We start from the raw sequence: 26,916 nt of genomic DNA, 5'->3' as shown, positions 1-26,916 counted from the left end.
CTTTTCGCTGATAAGTTTGTCCTATTAGTTTGACAATTCATGGTGTATTGAGTAGTAAGAAAAAGTGTGGGGGGGGGGACGTGCTGTATGAAGTAATGAAATTTTTGGATATGGCCTACACACATGGTAAGAATATACCCAGATCCTTAACATAATGTGGCCTCGACAATACCTACTGTATACATGCTACTTGGACTCCCTCCAGTCACTATCTGGCAGAGTAGAGACAGCAAGATTACACAGTAGCTGATCCGGAAGCCTCCTAATGAGTTACCAATAGGTTCAATCCGATGTACCAACTAGCGGCCGGCCTGCAAGCACCATTTTAGAGCTTTACCCTCAAAATGTAAGGAAGTTTGGATGTTGCCATGGTGTTCATCATAACCTCAAAGGGAATTAATCATACTGCATGATGGAAGAGATGGGGGAGAGTTGACCAGAACTTTGCTCTGGAGACTAAATATGGGTTCCACACTACTTCAAGCCTCCAATAAACAAAGTGGTGGTATTGTGCCAGTTGATGAGAGTTATCTACCACCTAGTATTGCCTGATAACACAGAGGGGCAGCATTCCTCCGTGTGGTGTGGCACCACACCTCGACCCCTACCTATGTTGGTTCACACCTGGGTGTTCATCCATAGTGTGACTGGACTTGTGAGTTATACCCAAGATTAATACCACTCCCACCATCTTGAAGGTGTGATGCAGAGGATTTGGCTGTCATAGACCATCCAGACTTCATCGAAATTAGGTCCACTTGACTTGAGTGTCATCTGAATATCACTTCCATCAGCATTTTAGACTCCCAGGTAGCAAGCACAGCTTGTCTGGCATATCTGAGAGAATGTTTGTGACAGCTTCAAGGACCAAAGTTACCGACATCTTCCCAATAAGTCCCCACCAATGATATATTCCCCATCTTTATGGTAAAATTTTGCACTGCATATATTGCCGATCTTGAGGTCTGCGTCAGCCAAACTAGATCATACTACCATCTGGAACACACGACATCTTTCCTGTTCCAAAAAACCTTCCTGACAATTCAATGATGATGATCCTGATCAGGATCATCATCATTGAATTGTCTGTTCCCAGAAGAATCCCACAATGGAGATGGTGTTCTCTCTCTGTTGTTCTCTTTGCTGCCTCCTTTGAGCCCCTTCTTGCCAACTATGATACTGCTACCACCTATACTGATGATTATGTTATGAAAGAAAGACCCTGGTCCATCAACCACAGAGAGATGCTACCAACAGTTACAAGGACTTTAAGATTATTTCCATGCTATTTGGCTCCCAATAAACAATAAGAAAAACTGCTCCACTTGCCATCACCAAGAAGAGAAACATCATGATGTGAACCATCATAAAGAGGAATGAACTATCCAATTAAAAAAAAAAACAGTCACACATCATAATGATTTGGATGTCATCTGGGACAAAGACCTGATATTCTTGCCTGATTTTGATTTTAAAGCTATTCATATTAAAAAAAAAAAAAAAAAAAACCATATGCAGCTATATGGTCACTCAAACAGGAGATCTCCAACTTTCATAATCCACATCCTATTGTCAGCTATATTCTCTATTGAAGTTCCAATTCCCCCAAATGCCTCACTAATCTAGTCTGTGCCTCCACCTTATCAATGCAAATTCCTATCCCTCAAATTATTTTTCTGGTTTCACTTGCAATCGTATACCTGGTATACCTGCAATCGTGTTCAGCCATTGAAAATTGTTCAGCCATTGAACACGATTGCAGGTATACAAAATACAACTTCAAAATCTGTCAACCTTTCCAATCTAAATATGTTACCATGGTACCACCATATCAATTCCAAGAACCTTGTCATTCTTGTTCAACGACTGTCTGGAACCATCATTTTCCCAGGTATATGGGATATTCATTTACACATTTCCATTAAACAATATAAGCTATACCAGCTTAGATATAAAAATTGCAAAGTATCACCTTTCTGGATCATATTTTCATTTAATTCTATCGAGGTATTAATAGATTATCCATTGATCCTCGAAGCTGAGCAATGACAAGACCTACAGATCTGTCATCTTTGTGGTACTTGCACCCTCATCAAGGGTACAAGTATCCACAGAGAAGCCAACTAACAACCTTACCTCAGATCCACTTCCAACATCCCACAGTAGAAAATTATTATGTCATGAATGTTATGTTATTGTTATTATTATGAATGGATCTACTTGGCTGAACTCTCTTAGGCCTAGAGTCTCTTATGCCACATTGAATTATATTCATTCAGTATATCGTTATTAGCATTAGTAGAGGCATTTGATGCAAGAAAGCAAGCTTATGCAGCATCAGCCAAAAAAAAAAGAAAAAAAAAAAAAAACCCACTTCCACTTCACCCCTCTGTTCGTTCAAAATACCTGTCCAGCTGAGCCTTAAACTTATTTAGGCTATCAACCTCCACTACAAGGGATGGAAGTCTGTTCCACCAACCAACCACCCGCTGGCTAAAGGCAAATTTCCGCACGTCTATCCTACATCTGTCTTTCCTCAATTTGAATTTATGCCCTCTCAGGTGATTTTTCTGAGCTAGAGGAAGAATCCCATCAGCATTGAGCATGCTCAAACCATTCAAGGCTTTATACACCTCTATCAGATCACCTCGCTGGTGCCTAGTCTCCAGACTGTAATTTGCAAAACTTAAGCCTTTCTTCGTAAGAGCACCACTTTGTTCCATTCACTAATCTTGTTGCCCTTCTCTGTACTCGTTCCAGCAGCTCTACATTCTTCTTGAATTGAGGCCTCCAGACCTGTATACAGTACTCTAGGTGTGGCCTGACCATTGCCTTATACAAGGGAATAATCACTTCCTTATCCCTGCTGGAAAAATTCCTGTATATCATTGACAATACTCCATGAGCTACTCTTGCAGCCCGTCTGCACTGCTCAGAGAACTTCATATCTGCCTGCACAACCACCCCCAAGTCCCTTTCATTCTCTACCACTGTCAGTGTAGTACCACAAAGTTGATACGTTGCTCTGGGGGTTGCTGTTTCCCATGTGTAGCACTTTACATTTGTCAATGTTAAACTTCATTTGCCACCTCTCAGCCCATCTGCTCACCTTTCCAGATCCTGTTGCAGTAGCATAGTGTCAGTAGTGTCCTTGACAACCCTGCCAACCTTCGTATCGTCTGCAAACTTGGACATTAAGCCTGATATACCATCATCAATATCATTTATAAATACAGAAAACAATAATGGACCCAACACTGAGCCTTGAGGGACTCCACTAATAACATTAGTCCACGATGAGCAGTGTCCATTGATTACCACTCTCTGTCTTCTCCCCCTCAACCACCCCTTTATCCATAGCAGCAATTTGCCTCCAACGTCACACTGCTCCAATTTGTGCAGCAGTCTTCCATGTGCAACAGTATCAAAAGCCTTTCTAAGATCCAAGTATATAATATCAAAGCTATTCCCTGCATCCAGTTCTTTTGTGACTGCATCATAGTATCCAATCAAATTGGTCAGGCAAGACTTCCCCTTAACAAAAACATGCTGTGTCCGAGCTATAACTGAAGTCTTGTCTAAATGATCCTGCAGTGCTTCTTTAACCAGTGCCTCCATTAATTTTCCTGGAACAGAAGTTAAGCTCACAGGTCTATAATTACTGGTGTCAGCCTTTGATCCTCCTTTGTTTTTCTTTGCATCCCTTGCCAAGGATTTCTCGTAATCTGCCTTCGCCTGCCTAACCTCCTTTGTAACTTGGTTGCATATCAACTTGTATCTATCATAGGCTTCTGTGTCATGTGTTAATTTGTAAGTATCCCATGCATTTTTCTTCCCTGCCATATGCCTCATTAGTTCATCTGACATCCATTTTGGCCTAAACCTTGAACAATATTTCTTAGTTGGTATGTAAAGCCTAGTAGCTTCCAAGATAAGTTCTTTGAATGCTTCCCATTTTGAATTTGCTGTTGGTAACATCATCAGTTGATCCCACTGTATAGAATTTAAATACTGTCTCAGTCCATCGTAGTCGCCTTTACGGAAGCAATAACCCTTCCCTTTACCCCTAATGGTAGTTATATCTTTGAGTAAATCCCACTTCAGCACACTGTGATCACTGCCACCTAGTGGTTCATTTATCTGCAGATTCTTAATGCATGAAGAATCACTGCTGATAATCAAATCAAGAGTATTACTCCCTCTAGTTGCCTCCCGAACATGCTGATGTAGAAAACAATCATCCAATAAATCCACAAAAGCCTTGCTTTTGTGGATTTATTGGACCGTTATGTGTATTTATTAAAGCGTTATGTGTAGATCTAACATTCATAGCATGCATGTTAAATATTATTGGGTTGACAAACAATGTATTATAATGGTTTTTTGATGATTATCCTTTTTATAAATTGTACATAGTATTTTATTGTACTATTTTATTTTGGTGTGGGTGTGCATGCCAGAATAACAAACCAGACTAACTCTGGGGTACAGGAGTGACTTCTTCTGTATGAGATCAGCTAACTCATTCATGATTGAAAGAGCTTTAAAACTTTCCATGATTATACTTAGATGAAAGGTACACTTTCTTTATGGGAATCATTTTTAATTGATTTATATTTTAATTTTACCTTCATTTGTTGCCATAAAACCAATTTCACAGTTAGGATGAGTTAAATAAAACTTTTCTAATTTTAATAATTATTTTATATAGACTGAGGCAACTTCTAAAATCAGTGTTTGCATATTTATAATCATACTTCAATTAATCATTAAAATTTTATTGGCTACAGCAGAAAACAATTAATACCACAGTTTTTGATACAGAATAAAATTCTACAAATATTAGCTAGTAGGAGCTATATACATAAGATACTCTTATAATACATGAGTTGTTGTTGTTGTTATTTTGGTTTTTAGGAGCATTAGCAACTAAGGCCATATTGCTCCAGGGATATGCGGTGGTCATTCCCTGACCTTTCTGCATCCTCCATATTTGGCGGTCATGGGCTCGAACCCCAGTCTAATCAAGAAGCATGTGCTACGCACTGCTGCTCCTCCCCACCTGGCTACGGAGGCGCCAGACACACACACATATGAGTTGCTTGTTGATATATGAATATTCACGCACTACACAGTTATGTGTAGTATATATAGTGTATGTACAATATGTAGGGATAAGGAACTGATTATCCTCTTTTATAAGGCAATGGTCAGAGACCTGTATGCAGTACTCAAGGTCTACACCTTGAGTACTGTGTATAGGTCTCAATTTAGGAAGAATATAGAGTTGCTAGAATGAGTACAGAGATGGGCAACAAGACTGGTGAGGGGAACAAAGGGGTGCTTACGAAGAAAGGCTTAAGTTTTGTAAATTGCAGCATCTGGAGACTAGGTACCTATAAGGTAATCTGATTGAGGTGTATATAGCCTTGAATGGTTTGAGCAGGTCAATGATGATGGGATTCTTTCAGGGCATAAACTGAAATTGAGGAAAGACAATTATAGAATAGATGTGTGGAAATTTGCCTTTAGCCAGTGAGTAGCTGATTCTGGAACAAACTTCCATCTGTTGTTGTGGAAGCCGATAGCTAAAATAAATTCAAGGAAGAACTGGACAAACGTTTGGAGTGAATAGAAGTGAAATAGAAAGGTTTTTTTTAATTTTTTTTTTTTTTTGGCTGATGCTGTAAAAGCTTGCTTTCTAGCATCATATGCCTCTGCTAATGTTAATGTTCACTGGGCCAAAGTTTCACTGTTTATCTACAAATTCATAATAGGCAATCTGTCTGAGAATTTCTGAATACATTTAGAAAAAAATTCAAAATGAAAACAAAATATTTTTCTCATTTCAAATTCATCGTTTGCAAAACTAAAAGAGAAACTGAAAGGGTACTTACCACAGTTAATGTACCACGACGATTTAAGTTAAGCTGTTTCAACATCTGAGATCTCTGTTCCATCATTAAAGTTCTCTCATAGGTGTATGCTGAAATATCACTGTCCATCTAAAATAAAAATTAGACAATTTAATATTTATTTCACAAAAGTAGAATTCTAAATGATACAATCAAATTTCAAGAAAATGCAAGTTTTTACACCTTCAAATGAACAGAAAGTATTATATCAAAAGAATAAATCAGAAATCAGTTGAATTTGAGTGATAAGTATATTGTGTCTTACAGAATCAGCAGATGGTTATCTGCTGATCCTCTAACAAAAGGGCTCTTTTTCAAATGTAGTCATTACACAAAGAATGTACTACCTGATGGCGAGTTTATTCTTGGTAAAAAATAGACCCACCCACACAAAAATATGACTGAAAGAAAAGTTATAATATAAGGGGTGATTGAAAAGTTTGTAGCCTGAGTATATGAAAGGTTTATTTGGGGAGTTTGGTAACGTATTACTTTTCAACACAGTCCCCTTTGGAGTCAAGACACTTTTACCACCGATGCTGCAATATGTTGATTATAGCTGTAAAAAAAGATTTTTCTTGGAACTCCAGGAATGCATTCATTGCAGCAATGACTGCCATCGCTATCAGTAGTAAAATGGATGCCAGCCAAGTATTTTTTCAAATCAGGAAATAGATAATAGTCTGATATGCTAGATCTGATGAATATGGGGGATGGTCTAAGATTTCAAAGCTGCACTCATGCAATGCAGCCATGGCAATGACAGACAGAGACAAGCACATTGCCCTGGTGGGACAAGACTCCTTTGCTGAATTTTCCTTGGTGTTTTCTTTGATATTTTCATGCAAATGCCTCAGAAGGTCTGTGTAATATGTCCCCCTGTGACTGTCTGGAATTTCTGAAGATAATCATCTTTCTAGCAGAAAGAATTGACTTGGTTTTCTTTGTAGGAAGGAGAAGAACTGTTTTAATTGTTTGGAATGCTCCTTTGTTTCTGATGGACCCATGTCCCAGCTGGTCATAAACCTTGCAAGAAAATTAGATGAATCTACTTGAAAATGATACAATTTTACTTTACAGGTCTTGTGTGTTTTTGATCTGCTGTCAATAACTTTGAGACCCATCATACTAACACCTTTTTCATAGCAAGAACCTCTGTTATGAGGTACATATGTTCATATGAGATGCCCATGATGCTGGCAATGTATCAAACTGTCACTCACTGATCACTCATTACCAGATCATACACATTGTCAACAACTTCTGGAGTGATGGACATTGCAGGTCTTCCACAACACAGATCATTTTCCAGGCTATCCCTCTCTCCCTAATTTAAATTCTGCTGCACACTTCTTAATCATAGAATAGGAAGGGCATCCTTCCATCCTACCCCAATGTTCTAATCATATCTTCATAAAGTGAGTGTTTTGGCATTAGTCCCTTTTTTCCCAAATACTGAATGACTGCAAAGTGACTGGTTTTGTCCATCTTCCCTGATTCACACAACTTTGTCGACTTGAGTATCTGTAATTAAAAAAAAATCCCGTTATTTAAACTGTGCACGAAACTTGGTGAGTTGCTGACTGAAGTGTTATCCATTAAGTACAGAAATATTTTAATGTTGTACCACTACTCTTTTGTACTCAGGCCACAAACTTTTCATACACTCCTTGTATAATATACTCTTGGTTATCTACAGGTCAAATAACTGGGTTGTGCATTAATCAGGGTCTCTACAGCCCACTGAATTCTAATTCAGAAAACAAAAAAGAAATGTGTGGAATCCATTGCAGATGTTTATGGTTTTTAATTTTCTTGCAAATGACATTTTTGAAACAATCCCTGCTTTCTGTCTACTAGCAATGCAGTAGACAGGAAGCAGGGATCATGTTTCAGTAATCCTCAAGTATAGTTTACTCCAGTTTACTTCTGTATAGTTAGTCTAACGTTCTTTTTTTTTTCTTTTTTTTGTCTTTCTTTCTACTGTACAAAAACTTTAGTGCATCAATAAACTTGAAAAAGATGCTAAAGTGTCTACTTTAATGAGTTTCTACTTGGCTGCATGGAACAACAGAAGCTGAGCTGCCGCTCTTGTTGTAGTACCATTTGCAATACAGCATCAGCAAAAAAAAAAAAAAAAAACAACCCTTCCCCAGGGGCTCACATCTGGTGAGTATGGGCTTGGCACACCCAGGGTCCTGAGCTGGACATCATCATTCTTCTCATCCTTGGTGATTCCCTTCTACTTCTGACTCTCTCTCTCTCTCTCTCTCTCTCAGGGTAACTCAAAAATTTTTTTTTTTTGGCTGATGCAGCATAAGCCTCAGGCTTCCTTGCATCATATGGCTAATAATAATAATAATAATAAAAATAATAATTTGTCTTATCCTTCCTTGAATTTATTCAAACTATCCACCTCTACAACCCCCAAAATTTCACACATCTATCCTGCAACAATTTACTTTCTTTCAACTCCACTCCTCACATGATGTCTGTGAGATGCAAGAGCCAGTTACCTAATCTTCCACAAAGCTCTGGTTTTGATAGCTTCACAGAATTAAAACCACCTAACCTAACAGCTGTGGTATCTAGTTTCCCTGAATTGAAACACAGCATCTGTGTTTCAATTCAGGGAAATAGTAACTTTGAAAATTCTAAGAAATATTATAAAAACAGTCTTTATTATTAGTTTCTCTAGTTTATTTTTGTTTGATATTTTGTAATTGACTTTTGAAGATCATAATTAATAGAACAATTTCAATTCAGCAAAAAGCTAAAAATTAATTTTTTATGATTTAAAAAAAAAAGAAGAAAAAAAGGTGTCTGATGTATTTGTGCTTTGATATGATAAGTGCATGGATTTGATAAATTTTTGACATTTATTATCTATAATTGCACTTCATGTACAAAAAATGGCTCTTTTCAGAGTTTTATTACTGAATCAGCAACGTCCCTAATAAACCTATCTTGTTAATATTCTCCTCCTGAAAAACACGGTTTCCAGTCTATCACATGAATACTACCAGTTATCACATGAATACTACTGGATACGTTATATCCAGTAAAAATATCTTTAATTATACCTTGGTGCTTTCGAGGCTGAATGTGCCTCTATCAACAAATAGAATGGAAACTTTAGAGATAAAAATTATTTTAATGGACACAGAGTTGTGCGTGCAGTGAGCTGTGTGAGGACACGAGGTAGGTCATTCAACCATTAAACTGATGTTCATTGTTGCTGCATGGACGTGCATAGTTTTATATGCTTCTAGATAAGCATCCAACGCTTATCTAGACTTAAAACAGTTACCTCTAACATGGGGTGTAGTCTCATGCCTTTGCAGCAGTTCATGGCTCTTGAATTACACAATATATTAAGTGACTCTAACCAGAGGTGGTGGCAAAAGTGTCGGGACTGGTAGTAAATTACTTCGTAGTCCCACTTGCGATTCAGGTCGTGGTGGATTCGACCAGTAGTGTTCTGTGATTGCGAACTGGTAAGTCTCAGCAAGGCGAATTGATCTGTCGTGTTCTGCGAGGTGGTCTTGAAGACGTCCTGAGGTCTCTCCTATGTAGCAGCTGTCACAATCTTTGCAGGTTATGTGGTATACCACACCGCTGCGTAAGAGAGGGGATGATCGGAGTCTTTACGTTGAAAACTAGAGAACGTAAGTTTCTACCAGGCAGCTGCATGCATGTTATGTGGTATTCTCGGAGGATTTTTGAGATCTGGCCTGACATGCCCGGATAGTAGGGAATGTAGGCGGTTGTCACGTTGTCCTGAGTTGAGGTGGTCTCGGGTGGACTGTGAGCACCTGCGCTTGTAATAAGCACTTGTCCAATATGTGGGTTGGGTAGCCACAATTGATCAAGTCTGTCCTCACTCTGGAAATCTCATTGCGCCTAGCTTTATCTGTGCTGGAGTGGCTCCAAGCCCTGGAGAATAGAGTGCGGGCAGTGCTGTTGAGATGGCTAGGGGCTTGGCCAGATCTGTAGTTTGTGAACTGTCTGCACCACATTGGCTTATGGTGTACTGAGGTTTCTAGATGTGGGCCCACGCGTTTTACCAGGACATCCAAGGATGGGAGAGAAATCCATCTACTTCTAACTCTAGAGTGAACTGGATGAACACTGACAAGGAATTGAGATATTCTAGCAATGTTGCTTCAGAGCCACATGGGATGACAGTGAAGATGTCATCGACGTATCTGCACCATGTTGTAATAGGTACTGGTGGGTTCAGGAATATCTGTTCTTCCAATTTTTCCATGGTGATGTTGGCCACAATGGAACTAACAGGGGCACCCATGGCAGTGCCATGTACCTGTTGGTAAAAGGAATCCTCAAAGGTAAAGATGCTGCCTGACAAGCACAGGTTGAGGGCGGTACAGATGTCATCAGTGGACAGTGATCATTGACCAAACAGAACATCACTGTCCACTGACGACATCTGTCCTTTGCCAAAGATTTATCATTACCTGCCTAATCTCCTTTGTGACTTGATTACAGTCTATTTTATATGTGCCATAGGCTTCTGCACAGCTTGATAATTTATATGCATCCCATACATTTTTCTTCTCTACCACGAGCCTCATTAATTCATCTAACATTCATTTAGCCCTACACACACACACACACACACACACACACACACACACACACACACACACACACACACACACACACACACACACACACACACACACACTCTCTCTCTCTCAGAGTAACTCGGGAATTTTTTTTGGCTGGTGCAGCATAAGCCTCAGGCTTCCTTGCACCATAAGGCTAATAATAATAATGTTATGTTATGTTATTTGGTTTTTAGGAGCATTAGCAACTAAGGCCATATTGCTCGGGGGATATGCGGTGGTCATTCCCTAACCTTTCCGCACCCTTCGTATTTGGTGGTCATGGGCTCGAATGCTGGTCTAATCAAGAAGCGTGTGCTACGCACTGCTGCTCCTGCCTACCTGGCTATGGAGGCGCCAATAATAATAATAATAAACCTTGAACAGTATTTCTTAGTTGGTATCAAAAGCCTAGTAGTCTCCAAGATTAAGTCCCTGAAGGCTTTCCATTTAGAATTTAATGTTGGTAACATCATCAGTTGATTCCACTCTACAGAATTTAAAAACTGTCTGAGACCCCTGTAGTCACCTTTACGAAAGCCAAAGCCCTTCCCCCTCTATGGTAGTTACATCTTTAAGTAAATCCCACATCAGTACATTGTGATCACTGTCACCCAGTGGTTCCTTTATCTGCAAAATCTTAATGCATGAATAGTCACTGCTGATTATCAGATCAAGACTATTACTCCCTCTGGTTGCCTCTCGAACATGTTGTTGTAGAAAACAGTCATAGAATAAATCCACAAAAGTGTGTGAGTAACCAACCCAAAAGTTCCAGTCAATTTCTGGAAAGTTAAAATCCCCCATTATAAGACATTCTGATTTATTTCTCTATTTCTCTGCACAATTGCTCAATATACTTATCAGCTTCATTAGGCCAATAACACACACCTACTCTCATTTTCTCTTTCCCAGTGCTTATGTCACACCAAACTGACTCAACTCTGCATTGCTCACCAATGTCAATTGGATGCACTTCCTTAGATTTCATGTTTCTTAACTAACAGCATAACCCCTCTTCTCTTCCTACACTGTCTATCCTTTCTTTACACACTGCACTCCCCAAATTCCAATTCTGCACTGCTGATATCTGTGTGACACTAAGTCACTAATATCCCAACAATATCTACCTTTGATGTCTTGACCAGCACTTCAAACTCATGAAATTTATTAACTATACTCTTAGCATCGGTGTACATGCAAGTATAAATGCACCTGTTTCTACTCTTAGTTACCCTAACATAGCCCATGTATTTTCTTGTACTATGACTCCCAGCAGTTTTGGAAATCTCCAGCACCTTGCTTTCCAGGCTGCTGTTCAATCTAATAGAAGCAGTGCAAGAATCACTTTTGCCTCTCTCTGTGCCCACTGTTAATCTTTTAGTCTGTGTATCCTCCCTCTGGTTGCCTCTCGAACATGTTGTTGTAGAAAACATGTCATAGAATAAATCCACAAAAGTCTTGCTAGTGTGTGAGTGCTAGCAGTTTTACGATCCACCTAAAGCTGCCTCCATAGCATAATGAAATATTCTTGCACCCTTCTATTTAAGTGTACTCAATCCCTGTAGAAGCAGTCTCTCCTGTCAACAAGCACAGACCATACTGAAAAAAATTCTACCCCATGAGCCTTGCACAATCTCTCCAGGGCTGAATTGATTGACAAGACTCTTATCATACTCTCCCTCCTGTCGTGTCTGGACAGAATTGCAGATACTTTCACATTCAACCCTAACTCGCAACTTTTTTCCAACATTGATCTGTACTTGTTGAGTAAATCTGCAGATCTGTTATTCTTAATGTCATTAGTTCCAACGTGTACAATAATATAACCTTTTGTGCCCTTAAAAGATGATATCTGCTCTACGTCATCAACTTTAGCCCCTGGCAGACACACCATGGTCCTGTTCCGCCTGTCCTTCTTGCATAATATATTTCCAGTCTCCCTGACAATAGAGTCACTAACAATAACTAGTTCCTGTGGGACCAGTGCATTCTGCCTTGGAGATTGCCTCCCTGTTGCCTGATGCATAGGAATGAGCTGTCGTTGAGCTGGGCAGCTGAGAGCTTAATGGGCCCCTCATTAATTTCTTTGAGGGCATTTACCCTACACCTCAAGCTCTCATAGTTGCCCATTAGAATGCTGACTTGGCACCTAATTTCTTGACACTTTAGGCACCTAGCACACACACACAAAGAAATCCTCCTTGGCTAGATCATGTCCTGTTTTAGAAAGTTCAGCAAACATTTCACATTTCACACATTTTTTGAGACTGTGATGCATTGGAGAATTAACCCCCTTCATTTTTCCCCTGAACCACAGCACTTTTGCGAGTCTGTGAAAGTTGCTTCGCAGCTCTGGTCTGGGTCATATTTCTATTTAAATACAATTTAATTAACAATGAAATTTAATAAGATTAATAAATATTTTTGATTAATTGATAATACTATACTAAGCTAACAGATTCCTAATACAGTGCTTCATATTACACTATCTACTTTTATGTTATACCTTAGGCTATCAGTTCGAGATATATATACATTACACTATTTCTTATCGAATACCACATGGTGGCTAGTTCAACAATATTGGCACCAACACCGGTGAGTCGTAACTTCCAAAAAAATCACTAATTAAAAAAAAAAAAAAAGACTAACGAACGCTAATAAACCTATTTAATATCTTTGTAGAACACAATGTAGCATGTTAATTAAAGAAGAATATAGCAAAAATATCAAAACTACTTATCCCTTTAGAGCAGCCAAAATTCCACCGACTGTTCTCTTCCGTGACCAGAGCACCATCTCCCCATTACATTGCCATCTTCTTATTTTTGGAAATACTACTGACATAATATTACAAATGTCATGTTGGTAGCATTTCCAACCAACTGACTAGTTCAGGTTGAACTTTCTCATCACTTCGTATGACCTGTTTCCATTTTCCAATCTAAGCCATGGGTATTAATGTCCACTATATTCTCCTCTTCATATGGGGCTTTGAGTGAAGGTTCAAAGAGTGAAAGTGCTTTGAATGAAGGCTTTGTGATATAGTTGGCCACATTACTGGATTAATCAATGGACAGTTCAGTGCATGTACTGATATCAAGTTCAGCTACTGCTTGTCAGATTTTCATTGTAAAGGTGCTCATTCATTGCAACAGTATTCTTCTTTGATGAAGCATTGGTACAGCAGGTGATATTTTGATTTCCTGTGTTCATGTGTTCCATCAAAACTGATGTTAACACATCATGAACAATCTGCAGTGCTTGTTCATAATGTGTTAGTTTGTCTCAAAAATCGCTGCTAGATACTACATTGGCTACATTAAGATGCTACACAACTTCACTGAGACACCTTGTACTGCCTACCTACAGCTCGTATACTGGATTTTCCCCATATAAGTATAAAATCTTTCACTGAGTTTACCTTCCTCTAGTAATTGTAGAAATTGATTATGAAGGTATTAATGAATACACAGTGACCAAGCAAGCCCTGATGTACAAAGTGAGGTCATATCTGTCTTATCCCAGGAATAAGACAGTGTATGACTTAGTTGATGGAAATGACTTCATGTAGCCCTACATGTTTCTCATGTTCCTATTGTATAGGGTTCCTACATGTTCCTACTGTATAGGGTGAGCTGTTTCTCACTCTATACAGTAGGGCTCCTATGGATGGTGAGGATCTTAATATTTTAAGATCCTCACTGTCTATTCCATCCAGATATGGGGTCTGTATGGAATGGAAGGGCATACACAGCAGATGGTTGTGGAGGGCTTGCTTTTATACTTGAAAAAGGAGTTTGATGAAGCTTCTGTAAGAAGACATACCTGCATCTAATTCATGGTTTTCTTTTTACCCCTGCTAATGAAATGAAATGGGTGCTTTATTCATGTACTTTCTAGTCTTTGATGGCAGCATTAAAACAGAGGCTGTTCTACCAGGCAGGGATGTCAAGAGTCGGTGGTTGAGGCGAATAGTATCACCACTGCAATTTTTTTTTTTCCATCCAGAAAAACTAAACTAAACTAGATTAATGGTTATCCTCAATAGAAAGTCTAATCTTCCTGATAACCTGATCCAAGACTGAATGGCTGATATCAGGAAGCCTAATCATCTAAACTGTGGATAGAGACAAAATTCTCAGTGTCATTTTGATGACCCAAGAAATATGGAATAAATAAAAAAAAGAATTGAAACATGTCTAGATAACCAATGTTCCAGTTATGGTTTGCTCTGCAACGAAAGGCTTTATGATCTTCTAGCATCCGCATATTAAATCAGATCATATATGGATGAATTGTAAATACTTAAAAATCATATTACGAGGTGTTTTTTTTTTTAAATAGTAATCCCAAACATGAAAATTTGTTGGTATAAAGCAGACAGCCCTAGTACTAAGATCATGTATGAGACACCAGAAGATTTTTTAGCATTAGCATTAGTAGAGGCATTTGATGCAAGAAAGCAAGCTTATGCAGCATCAGCCAAAAAAAAAAAAAAAAAAAAACCACTTCCACTTCACCCCTCTGTTCGTTCAAAATACCTGTCCAGCTGAGCCTTAAACTTATTTAGGCTATCAACCTCCACCACAAGGGATGGAAGTCTGTTCCACCAACCAACCACCCGCTGGCTAAAGACAAATTTCCGCACGTCTATCCTACATCTGTCTTTCCTCAATTTGAATTTATGCCCTCTCAGGTGATTATTCTGAGCTAGAGGAAGAATCCCATCAGCATTGAGCATGCTTAAACCATTCAAGGCTTTATACACCTCTATCAGATCACCTCGCTGGTGCCTAGTCTCCAGACACTGTAATTTGCAAAACTTAAGCCTTTCTTCGTAAGAGCACCCCTTTGTTCCAATTTATTAGCAATGGACCTAAATTTCTACAAATTGTAATTTTCAAGAAATGAATTTGAAGGAAGATTGTTCTAGAAGAATTGAATTAGAAGGAATAAATAAAGAAGAGATTAGTCTTGAATGAGATGGTGACCTACTGGTTTGTCTTGAGGACTATCAGTATCACTTAATTTCTATTAGCATTTAAATACTCACCATTTCCACAACCTCAACTTCAGCTTCAATCCTGAGATGATAAAGGAAGGTTGCAAGATCTTTTTTCATCTGTATGCTGTTATCTTCAAGTTCTGAGGTAAAATGTCAAGGAATGATGCCTGAATAGATGATTTTCATTTGAAATTTGCATAACTTACTATCTAATCAGATATCCTGCTTATCTAATTCTTGTTAAGATCTGATTTTAGAAATGATATTATTTCCTAATGTGCCTTTATGAATATTTAAAAAATACGAGTAACTACATACAGAGGTGTATAAGTGGTTGTGCTTTAATATAGGTATTGAAATAACTTGAGAAAATAATAATGCTGTTCTGTATTATGTTTTACAGTCTGGAGACACTGTTTTTTCTTCCAGTAACAAAGTTGGAACTTATGCTCAAGCTCTGTCACTGGAAGTAAAACAGTGTCCTTGAGCTTATGCTCAAAATCAAGACTAAGCATGAGACTAAGTTCAAGCTCAGTCATAAGCACAAGACTTAAACCTTTCAGCATTGTGCTCTTACTGTTTACTATTTATTAATGATATTGATGTGTGCATATCATGTTTAATGTCTAAGATAATACGAGGATGGGCAGGTGGGAAAAGACATAATTGAGACTACATGTTGTTTGATTATAGAGCTAAATAGTTCTGAAACCAGTCATAATAGCAACTAATGGATTGTGTTAATTAAAAATCACATTAGTTGGAAATTTAAGTTGTCTCATGTTTAATGTAGTTGTTTCTAAAGTGAGTATAAGCACAAGCTCTGTCACTGGAAGGCAATAGTGTTTCTAGACAGTAAACACAGTAAAACAATGTAACATAGGATAAGAAAAATTACTGATAATACGAAAACCTCCAACTTGCCATCGAGCAGTAGTAGCAGTATTGGCAAATGATGCAAGAAAGCATCGGCCAAAAAAAAAAAAAAAACCCTTCCTATTTCACCTATTCATTTGCTCCAAAATGTTTGTCTAGTTCTTCCTAGAATCTATTTAAGCTATCAACTTCCACAATAACAGAACAGAAGGAAGTTTGTTCGAGAAATCAACCACTCGCTGGCTAAAGGCAAATTTCTGCACATTTATTCTGCAACTGTCTTTCATCAATTTGAATTTGTGCCCACTCAAATGCATAATCTGAGAAAAAGGAAAAATCCCATCAGAATTGAGCTTGTTCAGGCCACTCAAAGCCTTATACACCTCAATCAGACTCGAAGGTGCCTAGTTTCCAGTTGCTGCAATTTGTAGAGCTTAAGCCTTTCTTAGTAAGAGCACCTCTTTGTTCCCCTCACCAATCTTATTGCGCTTCTCTGTACTTGTTCTAGCAACTCAGCATCCTTCCTAAAATGAGGCCTCCAGACCTGTACACAATATTCAAGGTGTAGTCTAACCATTGCCTTATACAAAGGGATAACATACCCTTATCCCTGCTGCCAAAGTTCCTGTATATCATTGACAAGACCCCATGAGATGCTCTGGTGGCCTGTCTGCATTGCTCAGAATACTTCATATCTGACTGCACAATTACCCTCAAGTCTTTTTCATTCTCTACTACCCTGAGTGTAGTACCACACAGTCAGTATGTTACTCTGGGGTTACTGCTACAAACTCTACAACGTCATCAACCTTTGCCAGGGGCAAAGGTTGATGACGTTGTAGAGCGAATATCATCTTTTAAGGGCACAAAAGGTGATATAGTTGTACACGTTGGCACTAATAATATTAAGAGTAGGAGACCGGCAGAATTACTTAACGAGTACAGGTCACTGTTGAACAAAAGCCGAGAATTAGGGTTGAATTTGAAAGTGTCTGCAATTCTGCCCAGACACGATAGGAGGGAGTATATGATGAGAGCTTTGTCGATCAATTCGGCCCTGGAAAGATTGTGCAAGGCCCAAGGGGTAGAATTTTTTTCAGCCTGGGCTGTACTTGTTAACAGGAGAGATTGCTTCTACAGGGATGGGATACACTTAAATAGAAAGGGTGCAAGAATATTTGCTGATGCTATCGAGGCAGTGTTAGGTGGGTCGGAAAACTGCTAGCTTGGGGGGAGACAAAGACCAATAGATTGACAGTAGCCACTGGCAGAGGTGAAAGAGATTCTTGCACTGCTTCTATTAGAATGAGCAGAAGCCTGAAAAACAAGATGCATGGTATTTCCGAGACTGCTGGGAGCCATTGTGGTACAAGTAAACACATGGGTTGTGTTAGGGTAGCTAAGAATAGAAACAGGTGCAGGTATACTTGCGTGTACACCAATGCTAGGAGTTTAGTAAAGAAATTTGATGAATTTGAGGTATTGCTCAAAACATCGAAGGCAGATATTGTTGGGATATCAGAGACGTGGTGTCACACAGATATAAGGGATGCGGAACTGCAATTTGGGGAGTACAACGTCTACAGAAAGGATAGACAGGATAGGAAGGGGGGAGGTGTTATGCTATTAGTTAAGAAACACATAAAAACCAGGGAAGTGAAGCCAGTCGACATCGCTGGACAGTGCAGTGTGGAGTCAGTTTGGTGTGACATAAACATTGGGAGATCAAAATTGAGAGTAGGAGTGTGCTATAGGCCTAATGACTCTGATGAGTATAATAAGGAACTGTACAGGGAAATAGAATGGGCCAGTAAATCAGAGTGTCTTATAATGGGAGATTTTAATTTCCCAGATATTGACTGGAATTTGGGGGCTGGATACTCACACACTAGCAGGGCTTTTGTGGATTTATTGGATGATTGTTTTCTACATCAGCATGTTCGGGAGGCAACTAGAGGGAGCAATACTCTTGATTTGATTATCAGCAGTGATTCTTCATGCATTAAGAATCTGCAGATAAATGAACCACTAGGTGGCAGTGATCACAGTGTGCTGAAGTGGGATTTACTCAAAGAGGTAACTACCATTAGGGGTAAAGGGAAGGGTTATTGCTTCCGTAAAGGCGACTACGATGGACTCAGACAGTATTTAAATTCTATACAGTGGGACCAACTGATGATGTTACCAACAGCAAATTCAAAATGGGAAGCATTCAAAGAACTTATCTTGGAAGCTACTAGGCGTTACATACCAACTAAGAAATATTGTTCAAGGTTTAGGCCAAAATGGATGTCAGATGAACTAATGAGGCATATGGCAGAGAAGAAAAATGCATGGGATACTTACAAATTAACACATGACACAGAAGCCTATGATAGATACAAGTTGATATGCAACCAAGTTACAAAGGAGGTTAGGCAGGCGAAGGCAGATTACGAGAAATCCTTGGCAAGGGATGCAAAGAAAAACAGCAAAGAGTTCTTTACTTATGTAAACTCTAGAAGGAGAGGGATGAATCAGATTGGTCCTCTTGATATTGATGGGTCAAGTGTTGATGATCCTGCTCAGGTAGCTAACAAACTAAATGAATATTTTGCATCGACATTCACACATGAGGAGTTATTCAGCGAGGGGAATGCCAGAGGTGTATTCAACTCTAGCAGTAAGTTACAGAATCTTGAAATAACTGGGAGTAAAGTGGAGGAGAAACTGTTGAAGATAAACACAAGAAAGGCACCCGGGGTGGATGGGATCTATCCAGTTATATTAAAGGAGGCAGCAAAGGAAGTAAGCAAACCCTTAGCCATAATTATGAGAGCTTCCTTGGACTCAGGGGAGGTACCCATAGACTGGAAATGTGCAAATGTGACCCCAATTCACAAAGGAGGATCAAAGGCTGACACAAGTAATTATAGACCTGTGAGCTTAACTTCTGTTCCAGGAAAATTAATGGAGGCACTGGTTAAAGAAGCACTGCAGGATCATTTAGACAAGACTTCAGTTATAGCTCAGACACAGCATGGTTTTGTTAAGGGGAAGTCTTGCCTGACCAACTTGATTGGATACTATGATGCAGTCACAAAAGAACTGGATGCAGGGAATAACTTTGATATTATATACTTGGATCTTAGAAAGGCTTTTGATACTGTTGCACATGGAAGACTGCTACACAAATTGGAGCAGTGTGACATTGGAGGCAAATTACTGCTATGGATAAAGGGGTGGTTGAGGGGGAGAAGACAGAGAGTGGTAATCAATGGACACTGCTCATCGTGGACTGATGTTATTAGTGGAGTCCCTCAGGGCTCAGTGTTGGGTCCATTATTGTTTTCTGTATTTATAAATGATATTGATGATGGTATATCAAGCATAATGTCCAAGTTTGCAGACGATACAAAGGTTGGCAGGGTTGTCAAGGACACTACTGACACTATGCTGCTGCAACAGGATCTGGAAAGGTTGAGCAGATGGGCTGAGAGGTGGCAAATGAAGTTTAACATTGACAAATGTAAAGTACTACACATGGGAAACAGCAACCCCAGAGCAACGTATCAACTCTGTGGTACAACACTGACAGTGGTAGAGAATGAAAGGGACTTGGGGGTGGTTGTGCAGGCAGATATGAAGTTCTCTGAGCAGTGCAGACGGGCTGCAAGAGTAGCTCATGGAGTATTGTCAATGATATACAGGAATTTTTCCAGCAGGGATAAGGAGGTGATTATTCCATTGTATAAGGTGATGGTCAGGCCACACCTAGAGTACTGTATACAGGTCTGGAGGCCTCATTTCAAGAAGGATGTAGAGCTGCTGGAACGAGTACAGAGAAGGGCAACAAGATTAGTGAATGGAACAAAGGGGTGCTCTTACGAAGAACGGCTTAAGTTTTGCAAATTACAGTGTCTGGAGACTAGGCACCAGCGAGGTGATCTGATAGAGGTGTATAAAGCCTTGAATGGTTTAAGCATGCTCAATGCTGATGGGATTCTTCCTCTAGCTCAGAATAATCACCTGAGAGGGCATAAATTCAAATTGAGGAAAGACAGATGTAGGATAGACGTGCGGAAATTTGCCTTTAGCCAGCGGGTGGTTGGTTGGTGGAACAGACTTCCATCCCTTGTGGTGGAGGTTGATAGCCTAAATAAGTTTAAGGCTCAGCTGGACAGGTATTTTGAACGAACGGAGGGGTGAAGTGGAAGTGGTTTTTTTTTTTTTTTTTTTTTTTGGCTGATGCTGCATAAGCTTGCTTTCTTGCATCAAATGCCTCTACTAATGCTAATGCTAATGCTAACTTCAGTTGCCATCTCTCAGCCCAGCTGCCCGACTTTTCCAGATTCTGTTGCAGCAGTGTAAGCCTGTTATACCTTCATCAATATCATTGTTAAATATAGAAAAGAACAATGGTCCCAACACAGAACCCTGTGGGACTCCACTAATATCATTAGTCCATGAAGAGCAGCGTCCATTGATTGTCTCTGTCATTCTCTGTCTTCTCTCACTCAACCATTCATTTATCCATAGCAGCAACTTGCCCTTAATACCATCCTGCTCAAATTTGAAAGCAGTATTTTAGCATTAGTAAAGGCACATGATGCAAGAAAGCAAGCTTATATAGCATTAGCCAAAAAAAATAAAATAAAACCCTTCTCATTTCACTCATCCATTCACTCCAAATATTTGTCTAGTTCTGCCTTGAATCTATTTAAGCTATTAACTTCTACAATGATAGATGGAAGTTTGTTCCAGTAATCAACCACCAGCTAGCTAAAGCAAACTTCCACACATCTATCCTACAACTTTCTTTCCTCAATTTGAATTTATGCCCTCTCAGGCAATTATTCTGAGCAAGAGGAAGAATCCCATCAGCATTGAGCATGCTCAAACCATTCAAGGTTTATACACACGTCAATCAGATCACCTTGCAGGTGCCTTGTCTCCAGACACTGTAATTTGCAAAACTTAAGTCTTTTTTCGTAAGAGCAACCCTTTGTTCCATTCACTAATCTTGTTTCCTTTCTCTGTACTCATTTCAGCAGCTCTACATCCTTCTTAAAATGAGGCCTCCAGACCTGTATACAGTACTCAAGGTGTGGCATGACCATTGCCTTATACAAGGAGATAGTCACCTCCTTATCCCTGCCGGAAAATCTGAGAAATCTGCGATTTTTATTTTATTTCTTTGTAGTTCTATGTATTTTCTTTGTAATTTATATAGAAACAAAGTCTCTGTAGATATAAAGGAATATTTGTAAGTTTCTTTTTCTTTGATATTTTTGTTTTGTTATATTCATTGTATTATTTAAATTATTTTATTACTAAATACTTGGGGGCTCCACCCCCCTGCTCACTTCGGTCGGCAACCCCTGCTGATGTAGACTCGAATGAGAAAACATTCAAGTCTACGTCAATCTTTTTCACTCTTTTAGCTTATTCCATCAATGCTTCTCCATTGTCATTAATGTAGATTTGGCCGAATTGTGGAATGTCTCTAATGGACATTAAACTCATTGTTCCTTTCATCATGGCACCTCTTCATATTTGCATTGTATAAGGGCCGCTGCAGCCACCTTGAAAATCCATGTTTTCAGCATTAAAAGACACGAAGGCATAAAGATTGTTGTAGATGCAAACGTTTTCTTGGAAGTGTCTCCCTTTTTCCATGTTGTCAAACAACAAAGTCTTTAAAGCATCTGGATATTGTTATTATTATATTAGGTTTAACCGTATTTTTGTCTGTAAATTGCATGTGTTCTCTGGTCAGTTTGCCTGTTTTGCTGGAAGAAAAAAAATCCCAGTTTCTGAGGGAAAGCCTTACTATCTATGCCTGTGGCCGACCAACTCATTAATGGAGTGAAAAAAGCCCATTAAAGTTCCTCATGTCATGGATGGGATTCGAACCTGGGCCTTTTCCACCCAGTGTGGGGAGGACAATGATGATACCACTGTGCTACCTGTGCAGACTAATTCGTCTGGATAGGTATCTGCCATCGGCAAACATACCTTCTCTCCATGACAACACGAATGTGCAGCTCTTCCGAGTTCACTGTGAAAAGATAATCTGTTGCAATGTTGACATTCTTCTACCATACCACCTAAATCACAATATGATACTTCAGTGGTTTTTTTGTTATCAGGATCTCGTGAAGATCTTACGTTAGGTCTGAGCCATTTAATAGTTCACTAGGTTTTGGCCTGTTTTTCATCCATATTAGCTACCTGCTTCCTATAGTGTTGATTTTCCACTTATTCCATTGTCACTGAACTTATACTATGATTAGGTCATAACCTTTTGGCATGTTTCTCTCCATATTTCCATGAAGACTCATGATGGCATCATTTTCTCTCGGAATTAGTGATTGCCAATCTAGGTCGTGGCATTGTATTAATTACTACATTAGTACGTATAAGTAGCAAACGAAACATCATGGATTCCAGACACACCTATCGAAATGCACTGATCAATATCTAATCAGGAAATGACCTATATAAAGCATGAGCAATATTGTTGCATCCAAAAGAGCAGGACTAAAATATTTACAAACTAAATACTAAACTATTTACAAATATACAAACTATGTCGGATCCCTTCATCAGCTAACATTACAATGGAATATTAAATGATGCCACATGGTCGTGTATTAGACAGTGAACCACATGCATGAGGTTGGTGAACGTTATGGAGACAGTTATAGCTTGAATTAGTGACGTAATTGCCTCCCCATCTTTCCATTGGCTTGAATAAATATCACTAGGAGGAAAACTTTTTTAATGTATTGTTTGTTATTTGGTTTTTAAGAGCATTAGCAACTAAGGCCATATTGCTAGGGGATATGAGGTGGTCATTCCCTGACCTTTCTGCATCCTCCGTATTTGGTGGTGATGGGCTCGAACCCCAGTCTAATCAAGAAGCATGTGCTACACACTGCTGCTCCTTCCCACCTGGCCACGGAGGCACCTTTAATGTATAGAGAGATATGCAAATCATAGCTTGTTACAATAGTAATTTTTATTAATTTATAAAGATTGACTATCTGCATATAATGGGGGCATACTTGTATTACTTTTGCCCTAGGATTGCCTAGTTCCATTTCTGAAATCCACTTAAATGGATTGCAGAAATGGAATTTCATATAAACTAAATACTTTAAATACTTCATTCAATTTCCTCTCAGATGCCTAGTTTTCTGTGCTGCAGTTTGTGAAACTGAATTTTTTTAGTCCTTTTGTGTCCCTGACTAATCTGGTTACCCTTCTCTACATCCATTCCAAGAGATACACTTTTTCAAACAAGGCTTCCAGACCTGTATGCAGTATTCAAGGTGTGGCCTAACCATTGCTTTATACAATAGGATATTCACCTCCACATCCGCACTGGCACCTCCGTAGCCAGGTGTGTAGCACACGCTTCTTGATTAGACCGGGGTTCGAGCCCGTGACTACCAAATATGGAGGATGCGGAAAGGTCAGGGAATGACCACCGCATATCCCCGGAGTAATATGGTCTTAGTTGCTAATGCTCCTAAAAACCAAATAACAACAACAACATCCGCAGTAGCAAAATTTCTGTATATCACTGACAAAACCCCATGAGCTCTCCTGGCAGCCTGTCTGCACTGCTCAGAAAACTTCATATCTGACTGCACAATTATCACTGGGTCTTTTTCATTTTCTACTATGTTGAGTGTATTACTGCATAGCTGGTAGATAATTTGGGATTACTGCTACCCATATGTAGTATCTTGCATTCAACTGCCATTTTTCAGCACATCAGCCTAATTTTTATAGATTATTTGCAGGTAGCTTACCTTAATTACTGTCATTAACCACTTTGCCAACATTTGTATCATCTGCAAACCTGGACATTAAGCCTCATATTTCTTCATTAGTATTGAGAACAACAATGGGCCCAGCAATGAACCCTGTGAGACTACACTAATAATATTAGTCCATGAAGAGCCCAATGATAACCACTCTCTCTGGGCTCACATCTGGTGAGTATGGGCTTGGCAAACCCAGGGTCCTGAGCTGGATATCATCATTCTTCTTCTCTTTCTTGGTGATTCCTTTCTACTTCTGACTCTCTCTCTCTCTCTCTCTCTCTCTCTCTCTCTCTCTCTCTCTCTCTCAGAGTAACTCGGAGAAATTTTTTTTTTTTGCTGGTGCAGAATAAGCCTCAGGCTTCCTTGCACCATATGGCTAATAATAATAATAATAATAATAATAATAATCTTCCTTTTATCCTTAGCAGTAACTTGCCATTAATGCCACATTGCTCTAATTTGTTCTTCTTTAATCCGACCAAGGAAAAGAAGAAAAGAAGAGACTTCTTTTCTTCTTTTCCTTGGTCGGATTACTGTTTCAAAACTTCTGATGTCAATGTTTGCTCAGATCGTGTCAGTGAAATTATTCTTGCAGGAATGGAATCCTATTTTTCCCACACTCCACTTTAAAATCTCGTCCTTTATCTAAACCTTGGTTTTCCAATAAATGTGCTAAGGCTGTTCAAGAGAAGAATGTTGCATATTGCAATTGGCTTGTTTCTAATTCTTCCGTTTCATTTTCTGCCACAACAAAGCTCGCAACAATTGTAAAGCAGTTATTCATCAGTCCAAACTAGAGTTTGAACAGGCTAAGATTAGAAAACTTGCTTCTTGCCCTAATGGTAGCTGAGCATTCTGGTCTCTTGCCAAAGCTATTGGCCGCAACTTTTGCCCATCTCTGTCCAAACCAGATGGTTCTGTTGTCACTTCAGCCAAGGATAAAGCTGACCTGCTAGCATCCCATTTTTCTTCCAGCTCATATATTAACGATCTTGGTAAAACACCTCCCACCATTCCCAACACGCTCCATTCAATGCCTCCTATGGTCTTTCATCAAAAGGATATCAGAAGGATTTTGATAAATCTTGATGTTAAGAAAGCTCCAGGTGCTGATGGTATTTCTCCACTTGCTCTCAAAACCTGTGCTCCTGAACTTACTCCTATTCTTTGCTGCTTTTTTCACTTTCTTATTCCAAAGGTGTTTTTCCTTCTGCTTGGAAATTTGCTCATATCCAGCCAGTTCCTAAAAAGGGTGACAAATCCCTCCCATCCAATTATCGTCCCATTGCAATTACTTCTACTCTTTCTAAAGTAATGGAGAAATCAATTAACCGCCAAATTTTAAACTACCTAGAAACCTTCCGTCTGATCAACGATCACCAGTATGGATTCCGTCAGTGTCGATCCACTGGTGATATTCTGGCTTATGTTACCCATTTATGGACTAATTCAATGGAAAGGTTTGGTGAAACACAAGTAGTTGCTCTTGACATCTCAAAGGCTTTTGATCATGTTTGGCATAAAGGTCTTCTAAACGAGATTTCATCTTATGGTTTGCCAACTGTTTTTAGTAATTAGTTATCCAGTTTTCTCTCTGATCGCTCACTGAGGGTGATGGTAAATGGCTCTCTGTCTTCTAACTTCTCCACTAATGCTGGTGTCCCTAATGTTCAGTTCTTTCCCCCACTCTTTTCCTCTTGTATATTAATGACCTTCTTACATTGACTGGAAATCCTATCCATAGTTTGCCGATGATAGCACATTGCATTCCACTTTCTATTTTGAGAGTCCTGCTCAATCAGCTTCAACTTCTCGAAAATCTGCTACCAATTCCTTAAATGCCGATCTTCAGGTAATTCTCCAGTGGGGAAAAGACAACTTAGTTGATTTCAACCCTTCTAAAACTCAGTCTTGTCTTATATCTTGCAAAAAGGATTCTTCTGCTCCTATGCTTATCTTTAGTGACACTCCGATTTCTTGGCAAAATGATATATCTCTTTTGGGGATTACCCTGACTTCTAATCTCTCTTGGCACAAGCACATTACAAATATTGCTTCCTCTGCATCTAAAAAACTTGGTTTTCTCTTTCGCTCTCGGCGTTACTTTTCTTCCAAACAGCTGCTCACTCTGTATAAATCACAAAAACTGCCCTGCCATGGAATATTGTTCCCACATCTGGGGTGGTGCCCCCAAAACCTCTCTCAGGCTTCTTGATTCCATTCAGAAGAGAGCAGTTAGGTTAATTAATGACTCCTCTCTAACAGAATCTATCCACTCACTTTCTCATAGACGTACTGTTTCTGCTGCATGCCTCTTCTACAGATACTTCCATGGGCACTGTTCTTCTGAATTGGCTTCTATAATTCCCGCTCTCTCTTTCAAAACAGTCCGAACACATGCCGCCACCAGCCAACATCCATTTACTGTCCAACTTCAAAGCCACAGAACCAACTTTTCATCTTGCTCATTTATTCATTCAACTGCCGTTTTCTGGAACAACCTTCCTTCATACGTATTTCCTGAAAATTACAATCTACAGAAGTTCAAGTCCAATGTCAACAAATATCTTCTTTCGTCTTCTCAACCTCCAACCCAAGCAGGGTACTAATACCTCTAGGTTCTAGTACCTCTACTAATACCTCTCCCCAAACACGAGAGGTATTAGAAC

The 26,916-nt window shown here is 39.2% G+C and overlaps 1 protein-coding gene across 1 annotated transcript in view; it reads right to left on the bottom strand.

Moving 5' to 3' along the window:
* The window catches only part of LOC150078633 (solute carrier family 12 member 4-like), a 643,041-nt gene that overhangs the window by 98,573 nt on the left and 517,552 nt on the right, over positions 1-26,916 (bottom strand). The window contains exons 22-23 of the mRNA XM_090383812.1: positions 15,603-15,694; positions 5,898-6,005 (exon numbers count right to left, since the gene is read on the bottom strand). Of these exons, the coding sequence (XP_090239938.1) occupies positions 5,898-6,005; positions 15,603-15,694 (200 nt within the window). The remainder of the gene's footprint in view (positions 1-5,897; positions 6,006-15,602; positions 15,695-26,916) is intronic.

This window comes from Mastigoproctus giganteus, chromosome 10 (assembly GCF_048544385.1).
Source record: "Mastigoproctus giganteus isolate SK-2022 chromosome 10, ASM4854438v1, whole genome shotgun sequence".
NCBI lineage: Eukaryota > Metazoa > Arthropoda > Arachnida > Uropygi > Thelyphonidae > Mastigoproctus > Mastigoproctus giganteus.
This window is presented reverse-complemented; position numbering and strand designations above follow the sequence as displayed.